Source organism: Geospiza fortis, unplaced genomic scaffold (assembly GCF_000277835.1).
Source record: "Geospiza fortis unplaced genomic scaffold, GeoFor_1.0 scaffold27, whole genome shotgun sequence".
Classification (NCBI taxonomy): domain Eukaryota; kingdom Metazoa; phylum Chordata; class Aves; order Passeriformes; family Thraupidae; genus Geospiza; species Geospiza fortis.
Window position 1 is genome coordinate 3,394,002 of NW_005054329.1, and position 14,820 is coordinate 3,408,821.

General features: G+C 47.2%; 2 protein-coding genes across 2 annotated transcripts in view; one reads left to right on the top strand and one right to left on the bottom strand.

Annotated features, from left to right (window-relative positions):
* The window catches only part of BRD3 (bromodomain containing 3), a 35,229-nt gene extending 25,232 nt beyond the window's left edge, over window positions 1-9,997 (top strand). The window contains 6 exon segments of the mRNA XM_031057197.1: window positions 881-1,009; window positions 1,367-1,558; window positions 1,900-2,135; window positions 2,636-2,928; window positions 4,713-4,841; window positions 5,245-9,997. Of these exon segments, the coding sequence (XP_030913057.1) occupies window positions 881-1,009; window positions 1,367-1,558; window positions 1,900-2,135; window positions 2,636-2,928; window positions 4,713-4,841; window positions 5,245-5,360 (1,095 nt within the window). The 3' untranslated portion in view covers window positions 5,361-9,997.
* Window positions 9,998-11,503: 1,506 nt separating this feature from the next.
* BRD3OS (BRD3 opposite strand) lies at window positions 11,504-14,698 on the bottom strand. Its single transcript, XM_031057349.1, has one exon. The coding sequence runs from the start codon at window positions 14,174-14,176 to the stop codon at window positions 13,907-13,909; it is 270 nt and encodes an 89-aa protein (XP_030913209.1). The 5' UTR covers window positions 14,177-14,698; the 3' UTR covers window positions 11,504-13,906.
* Between the last annotated feature and the right edge of the window lie 122 nt (window positions 14,699-14,820).

Below are 14,820 nucleotides of genomic sequence, written 5' to 3' on the forward strand. Positions count from 1 at the left end.
GTTAGCTTCTGGTTCCTTTGAGCAGGAGTAATTGGAGCTAAGGTTTTATACATAGTAGTAATATATGCATCAAATCAATTAAGTGCTAGGAATGCTATAAACTGCTCTCTAAACCCAAGTCCTTGAGTCCCAAACAGCAAGAGAAATGGCTGGAAGAGAGAGCTGAAAAATAAGAGAAAGGAACAAGGCACAAATATTTGACATTTATCCTCACTACTCTAGGAAATAACATTATGAGTAGGTTCATAAAGGGTGAGGCCTGTATCCATTTCTATCAGTTGGACTTTAAATTAAGCGTGGGAGTTGTAGTTTAGCTGTAAATGCCTATTTTGCTGTAGGAACTTCAGAGCAAACCTCCTGCCCTCTGCTAGCAGGAAATCAGAGTTTTTCATGATCTTTTCTGCCCTTTCAGATTTACAAGGCAAATATATCCAAGCATATGTAGAAATACACACTTCAGGTACTCCTGTAATTGGAACTTGCTTACTGACTCTTGCCCTTTCCATCCATGATCCTTGTTTCTATTAGTTCCTGATCCATTTTTCTAAACTATTTTTCTAAACATTTCTAAATGTTTTCTGGTAGAATGTGGACCCTGACAGATTTTTATTCTACTACTTCGAAAACAAGGCCAGTTTAGAATCTTAGTGTTTAAACTGCTATGAGATATCAACTTCTTTGGTTCCCTGGTGTTTGCTTGTTTTATAAAACAGAAACTCTGAATGTTATTTAGGAACCAATAACCAAATCAAACTTCCATTCTCTTAGATGGGATTTTTGAGGCTCTTCTGAGGTTCATGTGTTCTCCATGCAGTTGCTACAAATTCCTTTTGCTCATGGCTTTTCGTTTTTCTTTCCCCTTTGGCTTGTTTATTTGCAGAAAAAGATGGACAGTCGAGAATACCAGGATGCACAAGGTTTTGCAGCAGATATTCGGTTAATGTTCTCTAATTGTTACAAGTACAATCCTCCAGACCACGAGGTGGTGGCCATGGCCAGGAAGCTCCAGGTAAAGGTGTTGGCAAATGCATCTTCCAGAGTGTTTTTAGTTCAGGTACAAGGGGAGATCCAGGTGTGGATCTGCTCTTGGCACCAGCAAGGGAGATTCCTCCAGCCCTTGGAAAGAGCCTCGTGCTCTCTGCAGGACTGTTGTGCTCTTCACATGGCATGGGCCCAATGCCATGTTCAGCTCCTAAAATATTACATTTAAAGTAATTGGAGGATTTTCTTGGGCTTTCCAGGTGGGCAGCCATATTCTGTATATTATTATTTACTTGTAGTACACCTGCCCCTGATGTATCTGAGACCAGAGTGAGCTGTTTGTGGCCAAGGCTCCTTTGGTCACCTCTTTTCCTTCTTTTTGCAGGATGTCTTTGAGATGAGGTTTGCAAAAATGCCCGATGAGCCTGCAGAGGCCCCTCCTCCACCTCCCCCAACAGCCCCAGTGGTGAGCAAAAGCACAGAGAGCAGCCACAGCAGCGAGGAGAGCTCCTCAGACTCCGACAGCTCCGACTCCGAGGAGGAGCGGGCGACTCGGCTGGCCGAGCTCCAGGAGCAGGTACTGCACCATCCCAGCTGTGTGTCTGTGCATTAGACAGAGCACAGCACCAGGAATTGTGTCCTGGAAAATCCCACCCAGGCTGGGATGCAGGGGAACATTCCCAGCCTAAGGGGAAAAGCATTCAGCTGTGCAGTCAGTGCATGTTGGATGCAACGGTAATTTTCTTCAGGATGGTTTTTCTCAGTGCTGATGCTCTCTCCTTCCTTCTGGGATCCCAGAGTATGAGCTGCTTGATTTTTGGCTTGAGGCTATACTTACACCTTGGGATGTAGAGGGAAGGGTTTGTGGAGGCAGCAGTTACCTTGTCTTGATGGTTTTTCCCTTGTTTTCCCCCCCAGCTGAAAGCCGTCCATGAGCAGCTGGCTGCACTGTCCCAAGCGCCAGTGAACAAACCAAAGAAAAAAAAAGAGAAGAAGGAGAAAGAGAAGAAAAAGAAAGATAAAGAGAAGGAAAAAGAAAAGCACAAAGTCAAAGCTGAGGAGGAGAAGAAACCCAAGGTGGCTCAACCACCAAAACAAGCCCAACAGAAGAAGGCCCCAGCTAAGAAAGCGAACAGCACAACCACAGCTAACAGGTGAGAGCCAAGGTGCCTTTATGGGAGAGCCAAAGTGCTTCCAGCTCTGCCCCTAATTCCTGGGGAAGCTCAGTAGTTGTTAATTTGCTGCTGAATAGTGTTCCCATTCCCAGACAACTCCAGGGAGTCTTTAACTTGGAGCTGACAGTGGAACCACTGTGTTTTCACTGTCCAACTCTTTGAATCCCTGCCTGATTGCTCTCAGATAAGGTTTGGGGGTTGCCTTTTGTGCAGCCACCAAGAACGTGCCATTTCATGGCTGCCTCCCTGCTGCTACTTGGGCTCATTGTCACACTTCACAGGGCTAAAATATAATAGGAACACAACAGCTGATCTCAGGCTGCTGAGCTTTTTCAGCACTTGTGGTGCTGTTCCAGCCATCTGACGAGAGCTTCAAAGCCAAGAGCATGGGGATGTTTGTTACAAGGGAGTCAGGGGAAAAAAAAAAGAATTCATTGCTGTGTCCCCATGAATGTTTTCATGCTTGACAACCTCCCCAGGCAGCCCAAGAAAGGAGGCAAACAGGCATCTGCAACCTACGACTCGGATGAGGAGGAGGAAGGGCTGCCCATGACCTACGACGAGAAGCGACAGCTCAGCCTGGACATCAACCGCCTGCCCGGGGAGAAGCTGGGCAGGGTGGTTCACATCATCCAGTCCAGAGAACCTTCCCTCAGAGACTCCAATCCCGATGAGATTGAAATAGATTTTGAAACCTTGAAGCCCACAACGTTACGAGAACTGGAGAGATACGTGAAATCTTGTTTACAGAAAAAACAAAGGAAACCGTTTTGTAAGTTCACCTCCCAGGGCACGTGTTCCCCCCAGCAGCTCTTGGGCTCAGCTGTGGAGTCAGGGCATGTGTACTGAGATTCTCTTATCCACCTGGTGGGTATGTGGTGGCAGGAATTTTTAGAGATTCTTTTCTCCCAAGGAAATGTACAGAAACTTCCTGTTTTTCTCTGTTCTTTCTTCCCATGGTGTCCTGCTGCAGAGACCTGGAGAGCCAATGTGTTCCTCTGCAAGACCTGTGGGATGCCTTTATTACTTACCCAGGCTCTGGAAGGCCCTGTAAAGGTTTCAGTCTCATTGTGTCAGGTGTTACCTGCATACATCTGGAAGGATCAGTTTCTTATCCTGAATAGTTTAGCATCTAATTAGGAAGGAAACAAAAAACGTGGCTGGGATCCAAACCACCAAGGCAATAAATGATTTGCACAAGGTTACCTGGTTACCTGTGGATTCTGGGTGTGTCTGAGTTGTGTCTTCACCCCAAAACTGCTCTTGCTGTGTGTCCTGATCACCGCATTGGCCTCGCCCTCTGTCAGTTCAGAGGGTGAATGTCAGTCTGCTGCTGAGTGTGTGGTTCAGTGTGGGACAGACTTTGTGTCTTGTCCACAAAGGGAATTCCTGCAGCCCCTGGAGAGTTTAGCTCCAGCTGGACAGCAGTAGCATCACTTACCTGAAGTGCTCCTGGCCCTCTTGGTTAAGAGAGTTTTGTTTTTAAGATTATGACACAAAAGCTACTCCTTGCTCTTGCAGAGCATCTCCATTCCTTCCTCGGGATTTTTCAGGAAGGCCTAAGCAAAGCACAGACTTTGACCTTTCATTTTGCTTTATTTTTTCCCCCTGAATCCTTCACTGTTGGCCTAGCTCAGGAAAGGATTTTCCAGAACGGGAAAGCATCCTTCAGTTTCGGAACCAGAGCACAGAGTAACACAGATAACCTCAGATATCCACTCTGAGCCTGGCATGCCTGAGCCTGGCTGGACTCCTGTGCTGAGTGTTCCCTCTTAGGACTGTGCTTTCCAGTTTTCTTTTTTTCTTGTTTTTTTAAACCACTGCTTTAAAACAGCTCACAGAAATGTAGGTATTTCCTTGCTGGATCAGGGAAAATATCTGGCTCCTGTCTTGTGCTTCCAATCCTGGCCAACACCTGTGTTCAATTACTCCTCCTTTGGAGGAATATTCCCTTTCCTTGGCAGGGTGAGTGTTGCTGGTCCTTCTCACCCTTTCCATCCTGATGCAGTTACATTCCTGTTGTCTGCCAGCTTTTGCCTCAGTTGGTTTTTAATTTGCCTTTGTTTGTTTTGTTTTCTGTTTAGAGCAACACAAACCACAGTAGATTCTTGCGTGAGGGGATCGGAAGTTTTAATGGCAGATGCTTTACTCCTGACAACCTTTAATGGGACACTTTATTTTACAGGGCAGAAAACCCATGTAACAATTCTGTAATTACAAATCTGTAATTATTGACCATATAACTGGCTGGTAAGTAACCTGTAATGACAAAGTTATTACATGGATATTTCTATCTTCTAAAATACTTTCCAGAAGATCTCTCTTAAAAAAAAAATTGCATGTTAACAGGATGGTGGTGATTTGATGAGCAAGGCAACTTCAGGTGTTGTCTTCTCTCTGGGATGTGTAGTTGCTGTGTGAGCACTGGATGTTGGCAGTGCCACTGCAGAGTGTGCACACAGATGTACATGCCCTGTAAAATAGTGATGTCCACTCTTCCCCCCTGGCCCCCTTGCATCCCTGCACTTTCAGAAACTCTGCCTTCCTCCCCCACAGCTGCCAGTGGCAAAAAGCAAGCAGCAAAGTCAAAAGAAGAGTTAGCTCAGGAAAAGAAGAAAGAACTAGAAAAACGGTTACAGGACGTCAGTGGGCAGCTAAACAACAACAAGAAGCCTGCAAAGAAAGGTAATGGCTTTGGCTTTATGGGAAAACAGCCCCCCAAAGGTGAACAGACTTTGTCACAGGGTCAGAACCTCTGCCTTGGGTTGGTCCCTGTGACAGGAACCCTCAGGGAGTTCCCTCTGAGCTGCTGTGTGGGGCTGCTTTGGTCCCCGGCCAGGTGGGAACTGCTGGGTGGTAAATAGGAGCTGCATTCCACAGCAGCAGATAATCATTGCTTACATTTTGTTCCTGAGGCCTCTCAGGTTCTCAGGAGAAAAAATCCTAGCAAAAGGATTTTTCATAAAATGTGTCTGTGACACAGGGCAGGAGCGCTGCCACCCTGTGGGTCAAACTGGGCACGAAGGGGAGCAACCCTTGTGTGTTCCGGTTCCCTGCGAGTAACCCCATCCCTGCCTTGTCCCCGCAGAGAAATCCGGCTCCACTCCCTCCGGAGGCCCCTCCCGGCTCAGCAGCAGCTCCTCCTCCCAGCCCGGGAGCAGCAGCTCCAGCGGCTCCAGCTCGGACAGCAGCGACTCGGAATGAGCAGGGACACACGGACACACCCCCCAAACGGACACCCCCTGCTGCCCCTGCTCTGCAGTGTCCCCTCCCCTCCTTACCCCCTGCTCTCGGGCCACGGTGGTCAGGTTTTATCCCCTCTCGCTTTTCTCTGACTTGTTTTTTATTTTATTTTTTAACTCAGTGTTACAAAAGGTATTTTCCTTTTTTTTTTTGGGGTGGGGGGAGGGAGGGAGGGGGCTCTCTTTTAATAGGTCAAAGATCTTTGAGTGTGTGTGTGTGACTAGACTTTATGACAAATAGTTCCCTTTGCATAAAGTCTCTAAAATTTACATTTATCTGGAGAAAATTGGTCGAAAATGGAAGAACTTTGAGCTCTTAGCAGGAGATAAATAGAAAATTCTGCAAGGTTTGTAGTACATTTCCCTCCCAGCCCTTCCCTCTCCCCAGAATACTCTCTTTTAATAAGCCTGCCTGGCTCACACAAGGTAAAAACCATCTTTTTTTAAAGAAATCTCTGTAAAATGGTACTGTATCTGAAAGATGTTAGCTTTTGAACTAGTTGGTGTATTTGTTATTAGCACTAGTGTTCTTAATCTCCAAGTCTACAGTGTGATGAAAATGTCAGATGCTATCATCTTTTTACATAAAAACAACAAAAAAAAATCCAAAAAAATTCTCATGTACTGTGGATTGCTAACATGCTTTTTTTTAATCTTGGTAGAGGCATAGGCACCTGTTCAGGAAGGTCTTGAAGCATGAATTTAACTTTTAAGCACACAAGCAATAGAAGTTGGTTTCATTTCTTGGTTTTCCACTCAAAAGCTTCACTTTCCCTGGGGATTCATTGGGAAGAAGGGAGCAAGGGACACACTCGAGTTTCTTGGGAATGTTATTTTTACCATTAAATAGATCATTTCCAGGAAATGGGACGCTCTCTATGAAAGTTTCCATGGAATTGTCAGGAGGTTTTTTTTGGCTGGAAGTTGTCAGCTGGAGCCTGGAGTGATCCCTGCAGTGAGCAGCACAAGTCATGTGCCCATTACTGGGCACATCTTGGGCATTTTCTCCATGACAAACACCTCAGACTGGGCTTAAAATAAAGCAGCACTTGAGCTCCAGCTGAGCCTGAGCTGGCAGGGGAAGTGGAGAGGGATTATTTTGTGTGTGTTTGGGCTTTTTGCTTTTGAGTTTGCTTTGGTTTTTCTCCCTTCTCCTCATCATTGTGGTAGTGAGCTCCTAGAAGGGGAGTGCTCCTCCTGTGTCAGGCAGGGTTCAATTCCAGGCACTGAAATGTTTTACCTCAATGAAAAGAAGAAAGAGGGGAGGGAGGAGAAAAAAAAAAGCTAATTTTTTTAAAGCTTGCTATTTTTTTCAGTCCAGCCTAACGTTTTGACCTGCACTGCTGCAATACACCCTGGTTTCAGTGTCCCTGATTTCATGTATATACCATGATTTTATTTATTAAACACTATTGGTCATTTAAAATATAATAAAATCTAACAAAAGCAAAGCTGAGGTTTTGCAGGCCAGCAGATAGGAAGACTTTTAATGAGGTTTGAATCAGATTAAAAAAACAAACAACAACAAAGCAAATAAAAATCCACAACTTTATTTATATATCTTAGACTTTCTACCTACAGGTGCTACAGTCCAGTCTCTTGTGTGTCTGGTGCTCTGTCATGTTTGGTGTGTTAATTTTTAGATTTTTTTCCTCCTCTTTTCACCCCAGCTCCCTTTTCTCCTGTTTTGTACAGATTTTGGAGACATACACTTCAATACAATTTTATTTTCTCAGTGGTCTTTTTTCCTCCCCTCTTTTTTTGTTCTGGTAGAACAACAGGGGTTTTGTCCTTTTCTAATGCAATTTTAGGAAAACACCAATTCTATAATTACATCCAATTTGCAATCTGAGGGGCAGAAGTTTTATTGTAAATTCTTTTTATTGTAAAGAAAAAAAAATACACGGAATTTAACAGAAAGTTCTGCCTTTCCATCTCCAGCACCAGCCCCTAAAACTCTCCCTCCCCTGTGGGGTAGCCCTAAAATTCACCTTCTGTGCTCTCCCAGTGGTGGAAATTGCTCCAGATTTTATTTTCTCTGCAGGTGAGTGGTCCTGGAGGCCCCTCAAGGGCAGCCCAGATTTCCTTTCACAGCAATCGAAAGAAAAATGTTCTGATTTTTACAGAAATTCATCATTTTTCTTTTCCATTAAAAATGGAGTTCCGCTTTTTATTCATGATTTTTGCATTAACAACGGAGTTCAATTCTGATTTTATTTTATTTTGTTTTTAAGTTCTGCCCTTACAAAACCTTCCCCCGAACAGATCCCTGGTAATATATTTTCAGAATTTACTATGAGGAAATGTAATATTCACCTAATTAAGAGCTTGGGTTTCTTTTCAACGGGGTTGGGTTTCACCTGTGTTTCTCCTGTTGCCTGCGACTTGAATGATCAAAACCAAGGAATATTTTAAGGAATAATTGCAACCAATTCACTGCCATGGCTTTTTGGATAAACAAACTCCCAGTTTTCTCTTCCTGGGACCTTTTCCTGCATGCTTGACCCTGAGCTGTGGTGGGGAGGACAAACTGGAGGCGACAGCATCGCTGCCACAACAAAATCCTGGGAATTTCAGCTCTGGCACCAGGAACAGCCCCTGGGACACACAGACATCCCTCAGGGGGCTGCCCCACCAGAATTCCTTGGGAAAGCTGGAGCCAGAGGGTTGAGAACCAGGTGTGAGGTGATGGGAGAAGGCGTGGCTGAGGCTGCTCAGCGCTGCAGGAGGATCCCTGTGGAGCTGGAGAACCCTCCCAGCCTGGGGGATTCAGGAAAATCTGCCAAGGCCACCACGGAATGGGAACAATGTGCTGCACATCTCTGATCCACCAGCTGCAACTTGGGCTTCCACTTCTTGGGAAACTTTGCACGGAAAGCGAGGTGTTCCCAACCGAATGGAGCAAGGAGAAATCCATTTTGGCATGACTGAGGGAAGAATTTGGTGACTCCTCCCTTCCAAATGCTGTCCTTACACTTTTCCATTCCCAGCTTGTTTGTAGTGCTCTTTATCCCCACCATGTCCATGGGGGTGCCTCTTGTACATCCTGAGTTTCTCCAGGAAAGAAAAGATGTTTCCAGTCCAGAGTGAGTAGCAGCAGTCCTAAATGAGTTGGGAACTGAAGCAACAGAGCATTTATTTAACTGGCTTTTATTGCATGACACGTCAGTCCAGATGTCACAAAATAACTTGGAAACGATCAAACACACAACGTTTGAAGGACATTTTTAAACTTAAGAATAAAAAAGAAAAAAAAAAAAGGAAAAAAATTAAAATTTTTATGGTAGAATTTTTCTTGAATGAACAAAGTTTAACTTTGTTTTCCAGGGGAAACTTCACTGAAATCAGTATGATTTCATATGTATGCATACACACAGAGTTTTATTGAAACTGCTTTTTTCGGACTAATTCCTGTTTTGACAAAATATCTGACCAGACCTTTCTCAATCAACCAGCATTACTGCACCTTTAAAAAAAAAAACTTTGTGAACCTTTTCTCTGATTGTAAACTCAGCCTGTCTCGTGGCTCAGTGGGACCAGAGGGAGATCCCCATCCCAGTGACCGAAGGAGTCTCAGCTCTCTGCACACCCAACGTGTCATCCACACAACAAAACCATTGCAGTTTTTGTACTGGTGTGGTTTGAACCTTGCCTACCACAGGGTTTGTGAGTGTGGGAGTGATGTTTCAGGGCTGTGTCACTGCTGGCAGGGTGGTGACCCCCAAACACACACAAACATCGTTTCTGTGTGTGGAAATCCACAGCTGAGTTCCCCCTGAGCTCTCTTCCCTCTTCTCTGTGTGGTAGAAGCAGACTGCAGTTACCTAATCTAGTTCTTTCTCTGCTTTGGGGACTTTTAGAGCAGTTTTTAATTTTGGGTTTTTTTCCTTGTTTTGAAAGGAATGATGTTTCTTTTTTAAAGCTGGGGTTGGAGCTGAGGGGAAGGGATCGGGGCATGACAAAGACAAACCACAACCTTTTTAGTACTGGGTTTTAAATTCTCAGTCTCTTCTCAACCCTGAGCAGTTACCACTAGGGCTAACTGTGGGCAGGCTCTGCATCAGTAAAGAGAAATTTAGGATTCCTTACACAGCAGCGTTATCTTGCTTTGAGCTGCATTTTGTAAAGAAAATGGTATTTGCATATCTTTTTAAAATGTCATTTTTAAAAAATAAATTAAACCACCAGCTAGGATTTGACACAGGCCGCTTAGAACACAGCCCTGATACTGGCATAACCAATCCAGAAAGATTTGTTGTTGTATTTTTTGTTTTGTTATTTTGGGGTTTTTTTAATATTTAAAAATAAAAAAGAAATTGTTACTTTTCTGTATGATGTGCATGCAAATTTACCGTAACTCTTTTTCTTAAAACTTTTTAGTGCCATTTCTAGTATATTCCTGTAAATGTCAGTTATTGAAAAGAAATGAGTCAATGTAAGTAGTTTAGCTTGTTTATTGCAAATTGCTGGCCTCAAACAAAACAGAATTAAAAAAAAGAGTTAGAAAGTAATCTTTGATGTTACTGGTAATCAAGGACCCTGGTCCTGGGGCATTTGTTTTGTTTTCATAATAAAAAGAAAAATTGTTTGGTGTGTGCAGTTTGATCCCATCTTTTCCCCTTTCCTCATCTTTTCTAGGTATGGCACTCAAACGTGGACTGGGCAGTGCCAGGAGCCAAACCCCAGGGTATTGAATCCTGGTGCCACGAGTCCTGGAGTAATTTGGGAGTTGTTTTGGGGAATGTCAGAGTGGGGCAGCTCTGGGGTGTCTGAATCACAGCTGAGTACCTGCAATAAAACTGCTTTAAATCCCCTTGTTTTGGTGAGGGAAACTCAGCTGCTCCCATGTCCCAGGGCAGCCAAGGAAGGGCTTGAGCTCTTCCCCAGCATCTTGCAATCTGCAGGGTATTAAATTCTGTGAGAATTGCTCCTGATTGAGGTAAGTTGGGCTGAAAAGAGATCAAATTTCACTTCTTGGAAGCCACCAGGAGCTGCAGGAAGCAGAGGGCCTTTGTCACCTGCTGTGTGAGCTCAGGGTGACCTGGAAGGCACAGCTTGGGAAGGGGGGCCTGGAGCAGCTGTGCCAGTGCCAGCAGAGTCCTGGCATTGCTGTGTGAGGGCCAGGAGCTATTTTGGTCACCAGAGAGGGTTGGGGTTGGTTTTGCTGTTTGCTTTGTGTGTGAGGTGGGGTTAGCAGAGCCAGGCTGCCCCAGGGTTAATCTTTCTCTAACCCTGTTCCTGCTCACTGCCCCTCCGAGGCTTCAGCAAAGCTGTTCCACTCTGCCCCTGTACCAGTGACACTCCCAGGGGCTGTTTGTCCATCTGTCCCCTAAACAGTCTCCTGTGAGGCAGGTGAGGATGTTCCTGAGGCGTTTGCAGGTGAGTTATTTCTGGGGGCTGCAAGCAGAGCTGTTTCTTCAGGCTGGGAGGAGGTTGAGGACACACAGGACACAAAGTTCAACTCTCACTGCTCATGCCTTGAATCCTGGGGCTGCCAGAGGGACATTGAGGGGCTGGAATGAGCCCAGAGCTGGGGAAGGCTCTGGAAAGTCTGTCCTGTGTGGGGCAGCTGAGAGGGCTCAGCCTGGAGGAAAAGGAGGCTCAGGGGAAACCTCCGTGCTCTCCACAGCTGCCTGAACCAGGGTTGTGAGGTGGGGCTTGGTCACTGCCAGGACAAGAGGGAACAGCCTCAAGCTGCATCAGGGGAGGTTCAGGTTGGACAGGAGGAGCAATTCCTTTGAGGAAGGGGTGCTCAGGCCTTGGAACTGCCCAGGGAGGTTTGGAGTGCCCATCGCTGGAGGTGCCCAAGGAAGGCCTGGATGTGACACTCTGGGCTGGGGACAAGGTGGGGATTGGTCACAGGCTGGATGTGACAATCTCTGAGGTATTTTCAATAATAATTCCCTCATTCAGTGCAACAGCCAGAGCCCTCCTTATCCTGAAGGTGCTGCTGGCCTTGGGGAGCTGGAGGAGCCTCCCCTGCAGCTCCCAGTCCAGTGGTGTGGCTTGGAGCCCCACCAGTAACTGAGGGGATTCCTCCCTCCCAAAAGGGGAATGCCAAAAGCTGTCACCTGTGCCAGGGGGAAAAACAGCCACTCCCAAAGCTGCATTCAAATCATTTTAATGCACTTTATCAAAGAGGCTACAACAGTGTTTGAAACAAGTGCATCACCACCACACAGCTGGCTCACAGAACAGCCACAGCAGCCACCCTGCTGTGACCAGTGACACACAGAAATGGAAAACTACAGTCACATTCACAGAGATGGAAGGACAACTCATCCTCTTCTTCCTGCACTGTCACATCCAGCCTCCATCCTGGAAGAATTTATGCACATTCTTACGGGTTTAGTCTTGTTCTGTAAAATAACTGAATTTTGGTTTACCAGCCACGTTAACAAAAAGAGACTGATTATACCCAAAATAAGCATCTTCCTTACTGAAATTAAAAAGAAAATAAAGCGTTGGATTTCTTTTTCTATAAGAAAAGAAAAATGAACAGCTGGTTTGGGGGATGTGCTGTTCCTTAAACTCCCAGAGTTCACGTGCTCCCCAGGGCTGGCCTGGAACCCACCTCTCCCTCCTGCTTCTCCAGGTGAATCCACCTGCAGTTCCCAGGGGAGCTCTGGGCCCAGCCCCCTCCCTGCTGGAGTAAATAATCTCCTGTTCACTCAGCCAGGAGCTGGAGGCCCAGGTGGGTCACACATCCCTGGCACTGCTCCCCCAGCACCCTGCCAAGCCTCGCTGGGTTTGTGAATCTCATTGCACTCGCTTGAAAAAACATTTATTCACTGGGTTGTTTCTCCTCCAGAGCTAGTCCTGACAAAAGCAAGAGGGTTATTTGTGTGCAGAGCAATGCACAGGTCTGCAAAGCAGCGAGGTTTAAATCTATGAGCACACACACACACAAGGTATCAAACACCAACACATGCAGAAATAGTGCTTTTAAAAAAAAACAACCAGCTGCCTATTGTTTGCAGTGCTATGGAGCAGGGCTGAGTACACCAAACCTCTATGGTTTCACTCTAGGACAGGTGTGTTCTGCTCAGTACATTGAGTTCAGCAAGGTTGAGTGTCTGTGTGTTTGTTGTAGCATTTCACCCACACGGGAGAGGTGGAAGAGATTCTTCATTGTATTAAAAAAAAAATAAATAAAGTGCTGAAAAAAACACAAAAGAGGTTTTAGATAAATAGAACAGAAGTAATGACTGTGCCTAATAATAGGCAGGTAAATAATCCATCCTGAAGCTGACATCAAATGCTGATTTGCCTGGAGCTAAGCCTGTGCCCAGGCACTGCTGCGTTGCACACATGGCCTAGGCAGGACAGAAAGGGCAGAACCCTGAAGAATTGCCATGCTGAACCCTGGGTACATAATTCACACCCCTGGAAGTGGTAGTTCTGTTTTTAACAAAGATTCAGGTGCTTGCTGGGCTGAGTTCCTCAGCGTGATCTTGCCTTGAGCAAGTCAGGATTCAGCAGAAACTTAAACCTGAAAGCAGCAGCCTCTGTGCCCAAGCAGGGCAGTGCTTCTCCCCCCCTAAAATCCTCCAGTTAATCCTAACAATCCCAGACACAACTTTTAAAATACATGCACCAAACCTACAATCCAACCTGAACTAGAAGTTAAACCCTTCCAAGCTACTGCATGCATTAAAACTTGAATGCAAAGCAAACTCCAGTGGCCTCTTTCCTCCTGCAGCCCATCTCAGGAGCAGCTCTGGGCTCTGCAGGAGTTTCCTCGTGTCCCTTAGGACGTGTGTGTATTCACAGGGGTTTCCTGCTGTTGCTTTCCTGGAGCTGTCCCTCCCTTTCAGGTGGGTCTGGAAGGAGTCAGCTCGCCTGACTCCAGAGCTCCTGTTATTTCCATGATCCACACTGTGGGATCAGAGAGGGCCCTTGGCTTTGCATGAAACTCCAGCACATCTTTCCTACCAGGGGTTCTGAAGGCTTGGATTAAATTCTCAACACATTCTCTCCCTGTTCCCACAGTAAACCACTCCATCCCTGGCTGCAAGAGACCACTTCAGGGCAGCAATTAAAGACAGACAGGGCAAACGGAACAATTAATGGCCAGATGGTTTTGGAGATCAACTTCTTAAAACCCCAGCCTTGATGGGAACAGATCTGGGCTCCTGTGTCCCACCAGCATTCCCAGAGCTCTGGAAATGCACCAGGACTGGCCAGTAAGGGTGGCTGGGGACGGTGCCCAAGTGCCAGCGGGTGTTTCTCAGGGCACACGAGCCACTTAGAAGCAACACATGGTCCAGCACAGCCCCTGCCAAGATGCTGGGCAGCAGCAGCCTTGAGAGCTCCCCAGCAGGGCTGGGTTTGCTGTACACACTCAGTGACACACAGAATGGCAGTCCATAAACAGCAAAACCAAACAGCAACAATCAAACTTCAGCCTTCCTGCAACGCTGCTTCCTGCGCAGGGCCGTGAGAGGGTGGTGCACAGCCACCTCCCCCAGCTCTGCTTCCTCTCCACGTGTGGATTCCTGCGGGGAATTACATAATAGCACAGAACTTGGACTGGCCCGTGTCCCTGGAGACATCCAGCTTGTTTTTGTCCCGCACCAGGATGGCCTCGTTGCCGTACTGCGAGTACCACATGCTCCTGCTGCGGCTCAGGTAGGTGTTGGGGGGAGCTGACTCCAGTTTCTGCTGCTGCTGCTGCCAGATGAGCAGGGAGGTGTCCCTGTACCTGAGGCGGGCGTAGCCCTCGCTCAGGGCTTTCTCGGGCAGGGGAACCCTCCCATTCATCACCGGGTCACTCATCTGCCCCAGCAGAGCTCCACCTGCAGGGGCTCCTTCCCAACAGCTCCGAAATGATCCCCGCTGGCTCTGTCCGGGGTGATGATGGCTGCTGCTTGGAGCTCAAGGGAGAACATCCCAGGGCACACGGCTCAGGATCCACGAGCTGCTGGCACCGCTCAGGAGACAGAACAGAGCCCTAAAACCACAGCAGGCAGCCTGGCCTTGCTTAAAAACCACTCCAGGGCTTCTGAGAGCTCACGCAGCCGTGCTACTGCAGCGTGCTCCATGCTGGGCAGGGCCCACACGTGCTGTTTGTTGTCAGCCCATGCAGCATCTCCCTAGGTGTGAGCAGCCAGGCAGGGCAGGCCCGGATGAGCTGAATTCCCTGGAGAACGGCTCCCGAAGCTGCCAGAGGTCAGAGCAGCGGTGCCCAGGCCCGTGCTCGGCCTCTCCCCGCGGATGGACGGAGCCCGCACGTCACGCGCGCAGGGATGCAGGAGAAGATGCAGGAGAAGATGCAGGAGAAGATGCTCGGCCCCGCTTGTGGTAAGATGCAGGAGAAGATGCTCGGCCCCGCTTGTGGTACCCCAGCTGGGGATGGCGGGGGGGGGAGTTCCCGGCACCTCCGGACCTGCGGGGCACAGAGCGTCACCCAAGGGGCTGCA

What these genes read in the sequence shown, in the direction of transcription:
- BRD3OS (XM_031057349.1), bottom strand. Translation starts at nt 14,176, where the DNA reads ATGAGTGACCCGGTGATGAATGGGAGGGTTCCCCTGCCCGAGAAAGCC.